Source organism: Perca fluviatilis, chromosome 21 (assembly GCF_010015445.1).
Source record: "Perca fluviatilis chromosome 21, GENO_Pfluv_1.0, whole genome shotgun sequence".
NCBI classification, from domain to species: domain Eukaryota; kingdom Metazoa; phylum Chordata; class Actinopteri; order Perciformes; family Percidae; genus Perca; species Perca fluviatilis.
In genome coordinates, this window is record NC_053132.1 from 81,031 (window position 1) to 100,348 (window position 19,318).

General features: G+C 42.1%; 1 protein-coding gene across 1 annotated transcript in view; it reads left to right on the top strand.

The window, feature by feature from the left end:
- Positions 1-17,868, top strand: part of LOC120551557 (SUN domain-containing protein 1-like) — a 36,280-nt gene extending 18,412 nt beyond the window's left edge. Inside the window, exons 11-21 of the mRNA XM_039789049.1 lie at positions 1-128; positions 3,475-3,801; positions 5,719-5,811; positions 6,152-6,222; positions 6,962-7,106; positions 9,006-9,299; positions 10,448-10,532; positions 12,638-12,753; positions 15,505-15,672; positions 16,452-16,544; positions 17,487-17,868. The exon at positions 1-128 is cut by the window's left edge and continues 3 nt beyond it. Coding sequence (XP_039644983.1) covers positions 1-128; positions 3,475-3,801; positions 5,719-5,811; positions 6,152-6,222; positions 6,962-7,106; positions 9,006-9,299; positions 10,448-10,532; positions 12,638-12,753; positions 15,505-15,672; positions 16,452-16,544; positions 17,487-17,603 — 1,637 coding nt within the window. The 3' untranslated portion in view covers positions 17,604-17,868. The remainder of the gene's footprint in view (positions 129-3,474; positions 3,802-5,718; positions 5,812-6,151; positions 6,223-6,961; positions 7,107-9,005; positions 9,300-10,447; positions 10,533-12,637; positions 12,754-15,504; positions 15,673-16,451; positions 16,545-17,486) is intronic.
- The last annotated feature ends 1,450 nt before the right edge of the window (positions 17,869-19,318 follow it).

Sequence of the window (19,318 nt, forward strand, 5' to 3'; positions counted from 1 at the left end):
CTTGTGTTCGTCTGCTCTTCAATCGTCTGGTGGATCTGATCAACCTCGATCGATCGGAGGCCGCTCTACAGTCCTCCTCCAGTGGCAGCAGAAGAGGTACGAACGCCAGGGTGTTAGTCAAGACTAGGGTTGGGAATCGTTTGGGTTTTTTCAAACGACAGTTGGCGACATTAAAGAATGGCGTGTTTATTACTAAGGCCACAGGGTCAAAATCAAATCATTTATTAAAAATGTCATAACTATAACTTATAACAATAACCGTATTTTCCGGACTATAAGTCACACTTTTTTTCCTCCTTTGGCTGGTGCTGCGACTTATAGTCAGGTGCGACTTGTATATCAAAATATATATAATTTAACATGTTTTTAAATGTTAATTCATACTGAAAACATTATCGTCTACAGCCGCGAGAGGGCGCTCTAGGCTTGTGACAACTAGAACGCTGCTGCTAAAGACAACTGAGAAAGCAAAGAGATAAACTGCAGGTAGTAAAATATGCAGCCGAAAACGGTGATGGAGCAGCAGAAAGTTTGGAATGAGAGAACAGGTGACTCTTACTGCAATGAAGAAATCAGAGAAAGCTAATCGGCTAATCGGCTAATGGCGGGCTGAGAGCGAGATGGCCAGAGCTGGAGGAAGCAGTCGGGAGGGGCTCGTCAACAGTGCAGCTATGTCTCCACGCCTTTTAATCCATCCATGCTCCACGCCCTGGTAGCTGGTTGTTCTGGGTGCTATTGTGTAGTTCAATAACCGTTAATGTGTTACGGTAACATACCGGACACCTACCCTATTCAGCCTGTTGTTGTGGGTGCTATTGTGTAGTTGACAGATGAAAAAGGCTGTTTTTGGTCTTTGAGTTTGTGAAATAATAGTCCGGTGCGACTTATGTTTTTTTTTTTTTTTTTCTCTTCATGACGCATTTTTTGACTGATGCGACTTATACTCTGAAAAATACGGAACTTATTTCACCAGTAAATTGCTGTTAAACGACAAACAACCACGCGATGGAAAAAGGGTATTTTACAATAACTTTGAATGCACCACGAGACTGGCGAGGCTACCGGTTTCGAGTGAACGCACCGTCTGTTTTTCCGACCACGGCAGCTGCAGACTGTTACGTCCCGGTGTTGGAATCCTCTCCAGTGAAATGCAGTCACACCGTTTAATGTTAGCGGTCAGCGTTTTAACAGTGTTTACTCCAGCTGCTAGCTAACGGTAGGCTAACGTTACCTGCTGTCAGGTGTAGTCAGGGTTCATACGTTTTTTGAAGAAAACCTGGAAAAGTTATGGAATTTGAAAATTGCAAATTCCAGGCCTGGAAAGGTTTTGGAAACATAAAAAGACCGAGAAAGTTTTGGAAAAGTTTTAAGTTTTGTTTTTTAACACAACATATGTGATTAATAAATGTATTTTCACCTGGTCTTAACTTCAGCGTTGTATTCGGGGAGAGATATTAAGAATCCATCTATGAACCACAGACATTATCATTCATTTATAGTTAAACCTCTGAGTGGAAACTTTAACACACATTTGTATTCTTATTGTATAATGTCGACTGACATTTTCAGGAACACACAGTCATGGAAATTTGCCAAAAAGAATTGGTTAAAATGTGTATGAACCCTGCGTAGTGTTAACTAGCGTCGCAGGCAGCGATGCTTCTGTTGCCTCTACGGTCCATTTCGGAGCATCAGACAGCAGAAATCTTGTTCTTGACTTTTTAATGGACCGGACGGAAATGTTTTTTTATCTTGAACGGTTTCGCCATTTCCCCTGGTGTCCCCCTGGGTTTATTTGTTCTGTCCTCTGCTCCTAGACACCAATGGACCTTTTTCACAGCAGACATTTTGAAATGTAATAGTGGGAAAAGCACAGGTGTATTAAACCATTACTGATGGCTGCATTCCACTTAGGAGAGGTCCTGGTATTAAACCATTACTGATGGCTGCATTCCACTTAGGAGAGGTCCTGGTATTAAACCATTACTGATGGCTGCATTCCACTTAGGAGGTCCTGGTATTAAACCATTACTGATGGCTGCATTCCACTTAGAGAGGTCTGGTATTAAACCATTACTGATGGCTGCATTCCACTTAGGAGAGGGTCTGGTATTAAACCATTACTGATGGCTGCATTCCACTTAGAAGGGTCCTGGTATAAACCATTACTGATGGCTGCATTCCACTTAGGAGACGACCGTATAAACCATAATGATGGCGCATAATAAATAAAACTGATTGCACAGAGTAAAAAAATAAAATCTAAAAAAAAGAAACTGGTATACATACTTACACAATAAAACTCACTAGGAACAAACACTAGAGTTAATTTGACTTAGGAGGTTAAAAATGATGCTGATTCCACTTAGTGTAAAATTATTTACACTTGTGGTAAACAATGAGCTGCACCACTAGGAGAGGTCTGGTATTAAACCATTACTGATGGCTGCATTCCACTTAGGGAGGTCCTGGTATTAAACCATTACTGATGGCTGCATTCCACTTAGGAGAGACCCTGGTATTAAACCATTACTGATGGCTGCATTCCACTTAGGAGAGGTCCTGGTATTAAACCATTACTGATGGCTGCATTCCACTTAGGAGAGACCCTGGTATTAAACCATTACTGATGGCTGCATTCCACTTAGTAGAGGTCCTGGTATTAAACCATTACTGATGGCTGCATTCCACTTAGGAGAGGTCCTGGTATTAAACCATTACTGATGGCTGCATTCCACTTAGGAGAGGGTCCTGGTATTAAACCATTACTGATGGCTGCATTCCACTTAGGAGGGTCCTGGTATTAAACCATTACTGATGGCTGCATTCCACTTAGAGGAAGGACCTGGTATTAAACCATTACTGATGGCTGCATTCCACTTGGGAGAGGTCCTGGTATTAAACCATTACTGATGGCGACGGTATTACTGATGAGTTTCATTTTACGGAGTACACTGGTATTAAACCATTACTGATGGCTGCATTCCACTTAGGAGAGGTCCTGGTATTAAACCATTACTGATGGCTGCATTCCACTTAGGAGGGTCCTGGTATTAAACCATTACTGATGGCTGCATTCCACTTAGGAGGTCCTGGTATTAAACCATTACTGATGGCTGCATTCCACTTAGGAGAGCCTGGTATTAAACCATTAATGATGGCTGCATTCCACTTAGGAGGTCCTGGTATTAAACCATTACTAATGCTGCATTCCACTTAGGAGACCCTGGTATTAAACCATTACTGATGGCTGCATTCCACTTAGGAGAGACCCTGGTATTAAACCATTAATGATGGCTGCATTCACTTAGGAGAGACCCTGGTATTAAACCATTACTGATGGCTGCATTCCACTTAGGAGAGACCCTGGTATTGTTCATGCTGACTCACTGAAATATCTTACTGGGACACTTGATGGAACTGAGCCATCGTTTAAGGTTATCAATGTCAGCTGTGCTTTTCCTACTGTGACAGGTCAACATGTCTGCTGTGAAGAAGGTCCATAGGGACATAACACGTATTAACCGTTGCACCGGGCGGCAGGGCGGGAGGCGTGCGGGGCTGAAGCCTTGGTGGCGCTGCCGTCCGCTTGGGCGGCGCTGGGCGGAGCGCGGGGCGGGCGGGGGGGCCGGGAGGCCGGGGGGAGCAAGCATGCGAGCGCTGTCCCCACCTGAGTACAAGAGATCTCACCAGAGCGAACAGCCGGTGTCTTGCCACCAATCAATCAGCGACGCTAGCTCGCAGCAACAGCTGGAGCATCTGCAGAGACGATTGGACGAGGAGAGACAGCAGACAGAGCAGGTACATCGGGATCATTTACACACCCTTACACTTAGGGCTGTGCTCTATTTGAAGAAATTCTTAGTCGACTAACACTCGACTAATCGATTACTTGATTTAATCGACAGATCTGTAAATCAGAGTTTCTCCACTAAGAGTCGTGTTAAAGCACCACTTTAATTCTTGTGTTTACCAGAGATGAGCTCGTACGTTTCTTGGAAATAAGTCATTCAGCATGAAAACAGCATCAGACATGACTAATGGACTAAAGAGATCGAAGTTGACTAAGACCAAAAGCACCGATTAGTCGACTAATTGACTAAGAGGGAGCAGCACTACTTACCATTACGTCTTTGTAGGGCAGGGCGATAGGGAGAAAATCAGATATCGCGATATTCTTGACCAAATACCTCCCTATTGTGGCTATATTCTAAGGGTGACAAATGGTGCTTTCACAAAATATCTTCACACTTAGATTTTAGATAAATAATCATCAGTGTTGTAGATATGACTAAGTGGGTAAAGGCAAATAATAGAACAGCTAGAACAGTCTGGTAAATTCAGAGAAGTACATCACTTTACTGTAATGTAGCCTTTCAAACCACTAAAAGACACTTATGTCATATTACGATAGGGCTGGATGATTAATCGAAAAATCAGATCACATTGCACTACACTGACGATGACTGGAAGCTGCGCAACAGGTGCCTTGAGACTAGGGGTGGGGGAAAAATCGATACAGCATAGTATCGCGATATTTTTTCTTGGCAATACTGTATCGATACACAGACACCAAGTATCGATCTTTTATTATGTGTGTTGGTCAGTCTGTCTGCTTGACGATCCAATTTTGCAGCAATAAAATTGAAGTGAGATGAACAGACGGAGACATGTATCTCTTTAGATAAAACAAATGTTGACAAAATTGTCCTTTGGGGACACCATCTGAAACTGGGAAAAATTTGAAGTTGGAAAATAGGTAATAAATTGCAATATATCGCAGAATATTGCAATATGTTTAAAATCGCAATAATATTGTATCGTGATGATATCGTATCGTGAGGCCTCTGGTGATTCCCACCCCTACTTGAGACAGCATATTTTCCAGTCGATCACACGTCAAAGATGAATATTTACCATCATTTTGTTTACAAAAAGAAAAGTTCTTTTATTTTCTACATTTTTAGGAAACTATTTTCTTTTTTTTTACATTAAAACTTAAATTACTTTTTTATAAGACGTTTTTATTTCATTGTAAAATCTACTGTTGTAGAATTCAGTTCAGTTGTTTGAAATATTTAATAAATAAGCATTAATTGCTATCTGTGTGTTTCCTTATTTTAGAAACACAACGATAGGATTATATGCACTCTTTCATTAGAAAAATTAACCGTGAACATATTTACAGTACAAGAAAAGAAATTTAAAATAATTGTTCAATTATCGTAATCGAGGTAACTTGTTTGATTAATCGTGATTATGATTTTAGCCGAAATTTAGCCCTATATTACGACATCTAAAATCTAAGACGAGATCTAGTCTCATATCGCGATATCAATATAATATTGATATATTGCCCAGCCCCACGTCTTTGTGACGTTTTTTTTACATTTTTCTGATGTTTTCGTTGCTTTTTTTTCGACTTTTTTGCCGCTTTTACTAGAGATGTGCTCACTGGTTTCTTCAATACAAGTCATTCAGCATGAAAAATAAGTTTCTTTCCAGTAAAAACCTGACTAATTGATTATCTGATTAGTTTCAATTTAACTTTGAGAATCGTGGAGGGACCCTGACAGGAAAATCATTTGGTTGAAGTCACGTTAAAGAACCACTCATCTGCTATAGAGGATGTGGATGCCTGATGTGTTGTTTTGAATTGTTAAGCAGATTTCCCGAGCATGCTGGGAGTCTGAGTTTCCTTCCTGTTTCTGTCTGTAGTCCCGGCAGCAGGACGCGTTGCAGCAGCAGAGTCAAACAGCTCGTCTGGATCAGCTGGAGCTGCAGCTGCAGAAACTGGCCGCCAGGACCGAGGTAACCACGGTACTGCCTGCAGTATCTTATTTAGGATGCTTGGAATCTTATTTAGGGTAGTGTTATTGGGAAGTGTAGTTTTTAATGTCATTTGGGATACGGTTAATCTTATTTAGGGTACTCTTAGTCTTAAGGATACTGTTATTGTTATTAAATGTAGTTTTAACCTTATTTAGGATGCTCTTTATCTTATGTAAATACGTTTTAATGTTTGAGTGTTGCAGAAGTGTGTGTGTGTGTGTGTGTGTCTAGAGAGATAGAGATTGATTGATTGATTGATTGATTGATTGATTGATTGATTGATTGATTTGAGGACAGTTTTTGGTTTATTGTTCTGCAGGAGATGCAGCAGAGACAAGAAGCTGCTACGACAGTCTCACCTTTACCAACAACTTTTCCAGCTGCGATCAGGTTAATCTTCATCCTCCTCCTCTTCACTTTACAGTCCGCTGGAGTCACGCTACGTTTACACTTGGCCGGCTATTTTCATAAATGGACATTTCACCCTCTCAGTTTTTCAAAAATAACATCGTGCACAGCTGTCAGTTTTCAGAAAGTGTTCGTTTACACGTCCCCGTGTATATATGCCCTCAAGAGCACGCCAGACCTGCAGGTGGCGTTGTAACGAGAAGCTCAAGCCCACATTAGCCAATCAGAATCCAGACAACAGCAGCGAATCACTTCCTCTCTCTCTTCTCTTCCTCACTTCCTCGGCTGCCTAAACCTCCGTTTGTCTGTTTACATGCAAACAAAGTTTTACAAAATCTCCACCCTGGCCGGAGTTTTTAGAAAGACTCGGTTTCAGAGGAGAGTTCTCCGTTTGCGTTTTAAACGAAGGGAAATGTCTCCTTTTTTCAAAATAACCACGTACGTGTAAATGGGGCGTCTGTCTGCACGCTCTCCCTAACTTGACAGTCGGCTCCTTTTTAAGTAATCACAATATCCGTGCGTGTTTTTTTTTTTTTTTTTAATGCTTTTTCCAAATTCTTTTGCGCTTTTAAAAAAATTTAGGCGCTCTATCCAATTTCTTTTGTGTGTTTTTGTTCGCCATATTTGTGTTGTTGTTATGCTGTGCATGGAAACAAAGTGACAGTGAAACTCTGGGATGTTGGACTTAACCTGAAGCTAATTATCTTTGAACTTCTTCCAGTGGTGGAGTGGAGCGCCAGTCCCATGATGCCTTGCTGGCGGAGGTTGCACGGTTGAAGGCGGCGCTGGAGAAGGTCAGGCGGGACGTTGGCGGTCTGTCTGGGTGTCGAGACGGCTGCAGAGGACTCGACACGATCCACCACACGGTCAGAGAGAGACTAGTTACTTTAGTTACTCCACTACATTCATCTGTTACAGCTTTAGTTACTTTAGTTACTCCGCTACATTCAACTTTAGTTACTAGTTACTTTAGTTACTCCGCTACATTCAACTTTAGTTACTAGTTACTTTAGTTACTCCGCTACATTCAACTTCTTTAGTTACTAGTTACTTTAGTACTACCGCTACATTCAACTTTAGCTTATTTTAGTTACTTTAGTTAACTCCGCTACATTCATCTGTTACAGCTTTTGTTTTAGTTACTTTAGTTACTCCGTTTACATTCACTTTACTTTAGTTACTAGTTACTTTAGTTACTCCGCTACATTCATCTGTTAACTTTAGTTACTAGTTACTTTAGTTATTCCGCTACATTCAACGTTCCAGCTTTAGTTACTAGTTACTTTAGTTACTCCGCTACATTCATCTGTTACTTTAGTTACTAGTTACTTTAGTTACTCCACTACATTCATCTTTTCCAGCTTACTAGTTACTAGTTACTTTAGTTACTCTCATACATTCAACTTTAGTTTTAGAGCTTTTAGTTACTTTAGTTACTCCGCTACATTCAACTGTTAATATTTAGTTACTAGTTACTTTAGTTACTCCGCCACATTCATCTGTTTCAGCTTTAGTTACTAGTTACTTTAGTTACTCCGCTACATTCATCTTTTTTTACTTAGTTACCTTTAGTTACTCCACTACATTCATTGTACTTTTTACTAGTTACTTTAGTTACTAGTTACTTTAGTTACTCCACTACATTCATCTGTTCCAGCTTTAGTTACTAGTTACTTTAGTTACTCCACTACATTCATCTGTTACAGCTTTAGTTACTTTAGTTACTTTAGTTACTAGTTACTTTACACATTACGATTACTGCACACAGAACACATGTAGTTTATAAAATCTTTTGATCGTTTGATTCTAAAGTAAACTCCAGCTGAGATGATGAGACCATTAAACACACAACTGGTTTGGACAGACAGAGAGAGAAGGAGACAGACAGACAGACAGAGAGAGAAGGAGACAGACAGACAGACAGACAGACAGACAGACAGACAGACAGACAGACAGACAGACAGACAGAGAGAGAAGGAGACAGACAGACAGACAGACAGAAAGTTGATCAACTTGAGGATTGTTCTTTGCTTTTAATACTTTAACTACATGTTCCTGATGATACTTGCATACTTTTACTGCAGTAACCTTTCCACTGCAGGACTTCAGCTGTAACAGAGTATTATTACAGTGTGGTATTAGTACTTTTACTGCAGTAACCTTTCCACTGCAGGACTTCAGCTGTAACAGAGTATTATTACAGTGTGGTATTAGTACTTTTACTGCAGTAACCTTTCCACTGCAGGACTTCAGCTGTAACAGAGTATTATTACAGTGTGGTATTAGTACTTTTACTGAAGTAACCTTTCCACTGCAGGACTTCAGCTGTAACAGAGTATTATTACAGTGTGGTATTAGTACTTTTACTGAAGTAACCTTTCCACTGCAGGACTTTAACTGTAACAGAGTATTATTACAGTGGTGGTATTAGTACTTTTACTGAAGTAATCTTTCCACTGCAGGACTTCAGCTGTAACAGAGTATTATTACAGTGTGGTATTAGTACTTTTACTGCAGTAATCTTTCCACTGCAGGACTTCAGCTGTAACAGAGTATTATTTATACAGTGTGGTATTAGTACTTTTACTGCAGTAATCTTTCCACTGCAGGACTTCAGCTGTAACAGATTATTTATACAGTGTGGTATTAGTACTTTTACTGCAGTAATCTTTCCACTGCAGGACTTCAGCTGTAACAGATTATTTATACAGTGTGGTATTAGTACTTTTACTGCAGTAATCTGAATACTTCTTCCACCGCTGCAGATTTCAGAGCAGGTCTCTGCTCAAGTGCGTGAGGAAGTTCGCGTTCTGGTCTACGGCAACCAGCTGACGGCAGCTGGCGGGACGTCCCGAGACGACGCCGGGGGCCTCCAGGAGTCGCTGCTGCAGTGGTTGTCGCGGCGCTGCGTCAGCGAGGCGGACCTGCAGGTGGCGCTGTCCTCTCTGGAGCGCAGCGTCCTGCAGAACATCAGCCTGCAGCTGAAGAAGAACCGCGCCGAAGGAACGGGAGGGCAGCCCGTCCTGCACGCTGCTGCTGGGGACGCTGTGACCCGGGAGGTGAGGAGGAGGCACTCCAGAAAACACACACACACACACACACACACACACACACACACACACACACACACACACACACACACACACACACACACACACACACCGAGAGACACAGACACACACACACCGAGACACAGACACACACACACGAAGCACAACACACACGAGACACACACACACACACCGAGAGACACACACACACCGAGAGACACACACACACACACACGGAGACACAGACACACACACACACACGCGAGACACAGACACAACGAGACACACAACACGCGAGACACAGACACACACACCGAGGACACAGACACACCGAGACACAGACACACACACCGAGAGACACAGACACACACACCGAGACACAGACACACACACCCGAGAGACACACACACACACACCGAGACACACACACACACACACCGAGAGACACAGACACACACACGCAGAGGCGCACACACACATGCATGCATACAGAGAGAGACACACAGAGACACACACACACAGAGACACAGGTACACACACACACAGGCACACACACACACACACACACACACAGAGGCACAGGTACACACGGGCACACAGGCACACGCACACACACACAGACACAGGTACACACACTCATGCACAGACACACACACAGACGCACACACACACATGCACGCACACACACATACAGAGACACACACACTCATGCACGCACATACATACAGAGACACACACTCATGCACGCACAGACACAGACACACACACTCATGCACACACACATACATACATACATACAGAGACACATATACTCATGCGCACACACATACAGAGACACAGACACACACTCATGCATACACACAGGTACACACTCATGCACACACACACAGAGACACATACATACAGAGACACACACACTCATGCACAGACACACACAGACGCACGCACGCACGCACACACACATGCATGCACACACATGCATACAGAGACACACACACTCATGCACGCACACACACACAGAGAGACAGCCAACTTTGCACATCTCTTCGCTCCCTGTCTTTAGTTCTAACTTCCTGTTTTAATGAATTGACTGTTTTCTTGTTCTTGTTAAGAGGCGTTCTTCTTCGTGTGGTTAACTGCTCGCTCGTCTCTTCCAGGACGTCCAGGTGATGGTGAAGAACGCTCTGCGTCTGTTTTCTCAGGACCGAACCGGCATGGCGGACTACGCTCTGGAGTCTGGAGGTTTGGAAACAATCCTTCCCCCTAGGGCTGGGCAATATATCGATATTATATCGATATCGTCTTAGATTTTGGATAATGTATGACCAAAGTGTCTTTTCATGGTTTTAAAGGCTGCATTACAGTAAAGTGATGTCATGTTCTGATCTTACCAGACTGTTCTAGCTCTTCTATTATTTGCCTTTCCCCCACTTAGTCATTATATCAACATTACTGATGATTATTTATCTAAAATCTAAGTGTGAAGATATTTTGTTAAAGCACCAATTTTTAACCCTAGAATATCACCACAATATTGATATTGAGGTATTTGGTCAAGAATATCGTGATATCTGATTTACTCCATATCGCCCATTCCTACTTCCCACTGTGTTTGGCTGGTGTTAAAATAGTTTATTTTCATTTATAGTCAACTATGTTTAGACTCAAATAGGGATGCACCGAATCCAGATTTTGGGGTTTTCGGCTGAGTCCTGAACCCCCTGGTTGAGATGGTGCTGACTCCTCCTCCCATCCTCAGTCCATGAACCCAGTAAACACATGAATGAAGTAAACAGGGACTGTCCTTCCTTTGCTGTACCTGAAGTTGCTGCATTCTGGCTGCTGTCTGGAGATTCCTTCGTGTACAACTCGTATTCTTTCTGATGTTTCAGACCAGATGTTGTAACAGCGGCCATGTTGTGTGTAGTTTAGGGTCCTCGCCACCACCAGACCAATCAGCATTGAACAGATTGAACATGTAGCTGGACTTGAATGGCCTTCTTTTGACTGAAAGTTCTGCCAAACAAAAACTTTTTCTGCTCACCAGATCCATGTCCACTTTCTCACAGGGCTGCTCAATTTATGGGGAAAAAAATATAATCACGATTATTTCGGTCAATATTGAAATCACGATAATTTAACACGATTACTCGTTAACTTCTGGAAAGATGTAGCAATTATTGAACTTAAAAAACAGTGGAAGAAGTTAAATAAATCAACAGTATAAAAAACACATCTCTGAAATTTGCCTGAATACTTTTCCTATTTAAACAATTTTTTCATAGAGTTAATTCAATTCAGAAAATAACAGTTTATTTGCAAAACGTAGTGAGCTAAATAATTGTTTTTCTCGATTATTCTGTTTTTGTGATCGTTCGGAGCCAAAATCATAATCACGATTACATTTCGATTAATTGCATAGCCCCACTTTCTCACAGCCTGCTGCATTGAAGTACGGCTGCTCGATTATGGTAAAAAACGTAATCACGATTATTTCGGTCAATATTGAAATCACAATAATTTAACACGATTACTCGTTAACTTCTGGAAAGATTTTGCAATTATTGAACTTAAAAAACAGTGGAAGAAGTTAAATAAATCAACAGTATAAAAAACACATCTGTGAAATTTGCCTGAATACTTTTCCTATTTAAACTTTATTTTTTCATAAAAAATAACAGTTTACTTGCAAAACGTAGTGAGCTAAATAATTGTTTTTCTCGATTATTCTGTTGTTTTTTTTTATCGTTGGGAGCCAAAATCATAATCACGATTACATTTCGATTAATTGCACAGCCCTACTTTCTCACAGCCTACTGCATTGAACGCTCCACCTACGTAAACACCTTCCCTCACCAGTTCCATGTCCACTTCCTCACAGACTACTGCATTGAACGCTCCACCTCCGTAAACACCTTCCCTCACCAGATCCATGTCCACTTCCTCACAGCCTACCGCGTTGAACGCTCCACCTCCGTAAACACCTTCCCTCACCAGATCCATGTCCACTTCCTCACAGCCTGCTGCACTGAACGCTCCACCTACGTAAACACCTTCCCTCACCAGTTCCATGTCCACTTCCTCACAGCCTGCTGCACTGAACGCTCCACCTACGTAAACACCTTCCCTCACCAGTTCCATGTCCACTTCCTCACAGCCTACCGCGTTGAACGCTCCACCTACGTAAACACCTTCCCGTAATCAACGGCGCCTAAGGTTCAGCAGAAACCCAACCCCGTCAAAAAGCCCAATATTCAGTCGAAGCCAAATCCTGGATTCGGTGCATCCCTAGACTCACACCAACATGTGTTGAACCATAACGGTTGTTTGTTCCTGTCGTCCTGCAGGGGGCAGCGTGCTGAGCACTCGCTGCTCGGAGACATTTGAGACGAAGGCCGCTCTGCTCAGTCTTTTCGGACTTCCTCTCTGGTATTTCTCTCAGTCTCCTCGCGCTGTGATCCAGGTAACAATGTCTGTCTGTCTGTCTGTTGTCAAATGTTGATGTCATGTTTAAGTTTTATATTTGTAGTTTTCATCTGCATGTTCTGCGGACTTTTAGGTTTATTTAGCTTCCTTTTGAATGGTGTTATAGAAGACTTGCAGCTCTAATGTTTAAGACTGTTGAATGTTATTATAGAAGACTGATAGCTCTAACGTTGTGTAAGGGTGTTGAATGTTATTATAGAAGACTGATAGCTCTAACGTTGTGTAAGGGTGTTGAATGGTATTATAGAAGACTGATAGCTCTAACGTTGTGTAAGGGTGTTGAATGGTGTTATAGAACAGTGATTCTCAAACTTTTTTCACTGTACTCCATTTGAATTGTGTTTTTAAGCCAAGTACCCCCTGACCAGCCATAGATTTACCAAATAACAGCCATGTAACTGAAAAACATGTAAATGCCGATGAAAAAAGGCAACAAAAACTTTAAAAGAAAACGTAAAAACAAAAGAAAAGTCAGTAGAAAGAAGGAAGTAACTCAAGAATAGGTGGAAAATAGTATCAAAAACAGCGACAGACTTGTAAAAAAAAAAAATACAGTAGAAAGAAGGAAGACAAACTTCGAAAAAAGTGACAAAAACTTCGACAAAGTTGGAGAAAAAAAGACAAGAACTGGTCGAAAATGGTGACAAAATGCAACAAAAACTTTGAAAATGTGACAAACTTAATAAACAGCGACAAAAACTTATAAAAAAGCACTCACGTACCCCCTGCAGTCCTCCAAAGTACCCCTTGGGGTACACGTACCCCCATTTGAGAAACACTGTTATAGAAGACTGAAATCTCTAACGTTGTGTAAGGCTGTTGAATGGTGTTATAGAAGACTGACAGCTCTAATGTTGTGTAAGGCTGTTGAATGGTGTTATAGAAGACTGACAGCTCTAATGTTGTGTAAGACTGTTGAATGGTGTTATAGAAGACTGACCGCTCTAATGTGTAAGACTGTTGAATGGTATTATAGAAGACTTGCAGCTCTAATGTTGTGTAAGACTGTTGAATGGTGTTATAGAAGACAGCTCTAATGTGTAAGACTGTTGAATGGTATTATAGAAGACTGACAGCTCTAATGTTGTGTAAGACTGTTGAATGGTGTTATAGAAGACTGCTCTAATGTGTAAGACTGTTGAATGGTATTATAGAAGACTTGCAGCTCTAATGTTGTGTAAGACTGTTGAATGGTGTTTATAGAAGACTGACAGCTCTAATGTTGTGTAAGACTGTTGAATGGTATTATAGAAGACTGACAGCTCTAATGTTGTGTAAGACTGTTGAATGGTGTTTATAGAAGACTGACCGCTCTAATGTTGTGTAAGACTGTTGAATGGTTTTTATAGAAGACTGACAGCTCTAATGTTGTGTAAGACTGTTGAATGGTGTTATAGAAGACTGACAGCTCTAATGTTGTGTAAGACTGTTGAATGGTGTTATAGAAGACTGCTCTAATGTGTAAGACTGTTGAATGGTATTATAGAAGACTTGCAGCTCTAATGTTGTGTAAGACTGTTGAATGGTGTTTATAGAAGACTGACCGCTCTAATGTTGTGTAAGACTGTTGAATGGTGTTTATAGAAGACTGACAGCTCTAATGTTGTGTAAGACTGTTGAATGGTATTATAGAAGACTGACAGCTCTAATGTTGTGTAAGACTGTTGAATGGTGTTTATAGAAGACTGACCGCTCTAATGTTGTGTAAGACTGTTGAATGGTTTTTATAGAAGACTGACAGCTCTAATGTTGTGTAAGACTGTTGAATGGTGTTATAGAAGACTGACAGCTCTAATGTTGTGTAAGACTGTTGAATGGTGTTATAGAAGACAGCTCTAATGTGTAAGACTGTTGAATGGTATTATAGAAGACTTGCAGCTCTAATGTTGTGTAAGACTGTTGAATGGTGTTTATAGAAGACTGACAGCTCTAATGTTGTGTAAGACTGTTGAATGGTATTATAGAAGACTTGCAGCTCTAATGTTGTGTAAGACTGTTGAATGGTATTATAGAAGACTTGCCGCTCTAATGTTGTGTAAGACTGTTGAATGGTGTTTATAGAAGACTGACAGCTCTAATGTGTAAGACTGTTGAATGGTATTATAGAAGACTTGCAGCTCTAATGTTGTGTAAGACTGTTGAATGGTGTTTATAGAAGACTGACAGCTCTAATGTTGTGTAAGACTGTTGAATGGTGTTTATAGAAGACTGACAGCTCTAATGTTGTGTAAGACTGTTGAATGGTGTTTATAGAAGACTGACAGCTCTAATGTTGTGTAAGACTGTTGAATGGTGTTTATAGAAGACTGACAGCTCTAATGTTGTGTTAGGCTGTTGAATGGTGTTTATAGAATACTGGCAGCTCTAATGTTGTGTTAGGCTGTTGAATGGTGTTTATAGAAGACTGACAGCTCTAATGTTGTGTTAGGCTGTTGAATGGTGTTATAGAAGACTGACAGCTCTAATGTTGTGTTAGGCTGTTGAATGGTGTTTATAGAAGACTGGCAGCTCTAATGTTGTGTTAGGCTGTTGAATGGTGTTTATAGAAGACTGACAGCTCTAATGTTGTGTTAGGCTGTTGAATGGTGTTATAGAAGACTGACAGCTCTAATGTTGTGTAAGACTGTTGAATGGTGTTATAGAAGACTGGCAGCTCTAATGTTGTGTAAGACTGTTGAATGGTGTTATAGAAGACTGACAGCTCTAATGTTGTGTGCTCCTGCTGCAGCCCGACGTCCATCCGGGGAACTGCTGGGCCTTCAGAGGCTCTACGGGCTTCCTGGTGATCCGCCTCTCCATGAAGATCCTCCCCACAGCCTTCTCCCTGGAACACATCCCCAAAATCCTGGCTCCCAGCGGGGCTCTGCACAGCGCGCCCCGGGACTTCAGCGTCTACGTGAGAGAAACAGAGGGACAGACAGACAGAGGGGGGAGACGGAGAGACAGACAGAGGAACAGACAGGGAGAGAGGGGACAGACAGACAGACAGAGGGACTGCAGGGAGAGGGGGGAGACAGAGAGAGACATACAGACAGAGGGACTGCAGGGAGAGGGGGGAGACAGAGAGACAGACAGAGGGGCTGCAGGGAGAGGGGGGAGACAGAGAGACAGACAGAGGGGGACTGCAGGGAGAGGGGGGAGACAGAGAGACAGACAGAGGGACTGCAGGGAGAGGGGGGAGACAGAGAGACAGACAGAGGGACTGCAGGGAGAGGGGGGAGACAGAGAGACAGGCAGAGGGACTGCAGGGAGAGGGGGGACAGAGAGACAGACAGAGGGACTGCAGGGAGAGGGGGAGACAGAGAGACAGACAGAGGGACTGCAGGGAGAGGGGGAGACAGAGAGACAGACAGAGGGGCTGCAGGGAGAGGGGAGACAAGAGAGACAGACAGAGGGGCTGCAGGGAGAGGGGGAGACAGAGAGACAGACAGAGGGGGCTGCAGGGAGAGGGGGAAAGACAGAGAGACAGAGCAGAGGGGCTGCAGGGAGAGGGAGGCAGAGAGACAGACAACAGAGGGGCTGCAGGGAGAGGGGGAGACAGAGAGACAGACAGAGGGGCTGCAGGGAGGGGGGGAGACAGAGAGACAGACAGAGGGACTGCAGGGGAGGGGGGAGACAGAGAGACAGACAGAGGGACTGTTTAGTTTCTGTTTAATATGTGTGTTGTGTTTCCAGGGTCTGGACGATGACAGTCAGGAGAAAGGGAAGCTGCTGGGCTCCTTCACGTACGAAGAGGACGGAGAAGCTCTTCAGACGTACGCCGTCACCGTGAGTAATGACTTAAGTAGCTCATAAAACCGTGTTGGAGGGCTTCGTGGTCCTGCAATAATAATATATAATGTAGCTCCGGACTCAGTGACCGTAGCTCTGGTAAATAATCTCAGGGAGGAACTGGTTCTGGTGGAACATTTGCACCCTGCAAAAGAAAACTTCATCCAACCTCATCCAATATTACATTAACTGTTGACACAATACAGTAATGTGAGCTATTTAAATTAGCTGATACATGGTTAAACCTCATTGGCTCTTGCCAATGTATCTCTGTGTGTACTTCATCTGTGTGTGAGTCTTTTTCTAAAACTTCGGAAGAAGCTTCAATTGTTGGGAAAAGCGAAAATAATGTATAAAAAAAAGTTTCAAACTTAAACGGTCAACACCGTATAAACCGTAAAACGCTGTGCCTTAGCGCTCCGAGCTGGGTATCTTTACCAGACAGTAGAGCTGATGGAATGAAGTCTGAAAGTATAAGCTAACAGGCTAGCTGCTAACACAGACAGACACACAGATGGGAAAAAAGCGAAAAACAACTATTGAAAGTAGAATTGTTTTCTCTCAAAAAAAGCATTGAAAAGTGTCAAACAATTCTGGAAAAAACAATGCCAGAAAAATGGACAAAAGCATTAAAACTAAAAAAAAAACTACTTTGGAAAGGTGGCAGAAAAAGTGGCAAAAGCGCAGAAAATCTCCCCCCAGAAAGCGACTTATTTCTGTGTCTGATAGACGATGATCACTCTCTCGGTTTAGTTGTAAATCGGTCCGATGTCAGGCTTGTCTCTCGTTTTATAAACCGCATGATGTCGCTGTTGAAGATTGACAGCTCTAACTAAAACACACACGCTTAATGAAAGTATCTTTACCCCAAAGACAACGACATAATAATATAAAAGTGTGCCAATACGCCGATGACACCCAACTCTTTTCCTCCGACAGGAGGAGAACGACCGAGCCTTCCAGATCATCGAGGTTCAGGTGTTGTCCAACTGGGGCCACCAGGAGTACACCTGCATGTACCGCTTCAGAGTGCACGGGACGCCCCGAGACACCTGAAGACATCGAGTGTTTTCCAACCCAAACCGTGTGGACGCGGCAGTGAAACTAGGGCGGCACCATGCGAGGAAAACATGCGGTAACTTCTGCTAAAATACAACAAACTGCTTGTTGAATTGAACACATTGAAGCACCGAAAAAAAACAAGGACAGTTATATCTTTAAGTGCAGTTTTCAATTTTCTTTCAACTGACACAAAAGAATCTCAGTGTCTCTCGTGATGTCATGGGAGGGGGGTCTCAGACGGGAGGGGTCTCAGACGGGAGGGGTCTCAGACGGGAGGGGTCTCAGACGGGAGGGGTTTCTGACGCAACCTTTCGCGATGTTTTTACTGCGTCAGTTGATAACGCGATTAAGATTTAAAAGACGATACTGTGCAGCTCTGCTGCTGTTTTACACTCGCTGCTAACGGTGCCTAAGTCTCTACACCGAGACGGTCACTTCCTTCCTTCCTTCCCTTCCTTCCTTCCTTCCTTCCTTCCTTCCTTCGATCCTTCCTTCCTTCCTTACTTCCTTCCCTCCGGACCAAACGTAATCTCTGAGCATCGTCAGTTTCCTGTGGAAAGAAGACACGCTCGCATCTTTCATGTGATGTATAATTCATCTGTCAATAGTTAATATTTTTGTATATAACCGTGTTGTGTGTTTGCTGTGTTGAAGGTCCTCCTTTTTTTTTTTTTTTAAGCCGTTCTTCTTTTATTGGTTACGTTAGATTATCGCCGTGCGGCAACACAGATGTGAGCAGCAAATGATTTATCAAATCTATCTTTTAATACATAGTTTTTGGTCCAAACCACCCTTTCGCAAAACCTGTAAACACACACACACACACACACACACAACAGACATGAAAGGGAACCATATCCACAGACATCTTTCTGTATGAAAATACATTTTTAGCTGAAGATCATATGAAGCTTCAGTTAATTTTCTGACTCAGGGTTTTGGTCTTTTTAGACTCTTTGTGTTTCCCTAACTGAGCTCTGATAAAGAACCAGAAAACGGTCACACAAAGAATGAAATTCTGACTAAAAAAATGAAAGATAACTTAACTTTATTTACATTTTCACACAGAAGGACTGTGGGTTTTTTATCTCCGTCACTTCCAGACATTTCTCTGAATTAAAAAATACACTTTCAGCTTCAGCTGTTGGGAAGAGTTCCTGTTCCTTTTTTGGGCTTTTCAGAGTAAAATGTGCTCTTTGTTTCCTAACTGAGCTCCGATAAAGGACCAGAAAACAGTAACACAAAGAAGTAAAAAGCCAGAAAATCCTCGTCCCTTCCATTTGAAATGGCGTTAGAAATCTTTTCACAGACACAAACAATCAAACTGCCAAATGTACACACTGGCATGTTAGGATTGTTTGAAGATAAACTTGAAACAATATGAACCCATCCTCCTGTTAAGGAAGTGTTCAAATACATGGAGACATTTTCATATTTTATGCTTAAATTATCTCCTCCAGAGCAACAAGTTTTTCCTTCCTTCTGATTCTCAAACAGTAAAGTCTGATGTTGAACCCAACAACTTTTACAAACCGCACAATGAGCGATATTAAAGATGTAACCTTTAAAAAGAAGACTCATTATTCTCAGTTTTGATGTCAAGAAGAGACTTTTTAAAACCAGAAGCCAAAGAAAACCACTGCTGGAATGAAATGAGAAATACTTTTGCACTAATTGACTCAACTGCACTTAAGTCTGTGAAATTTCAA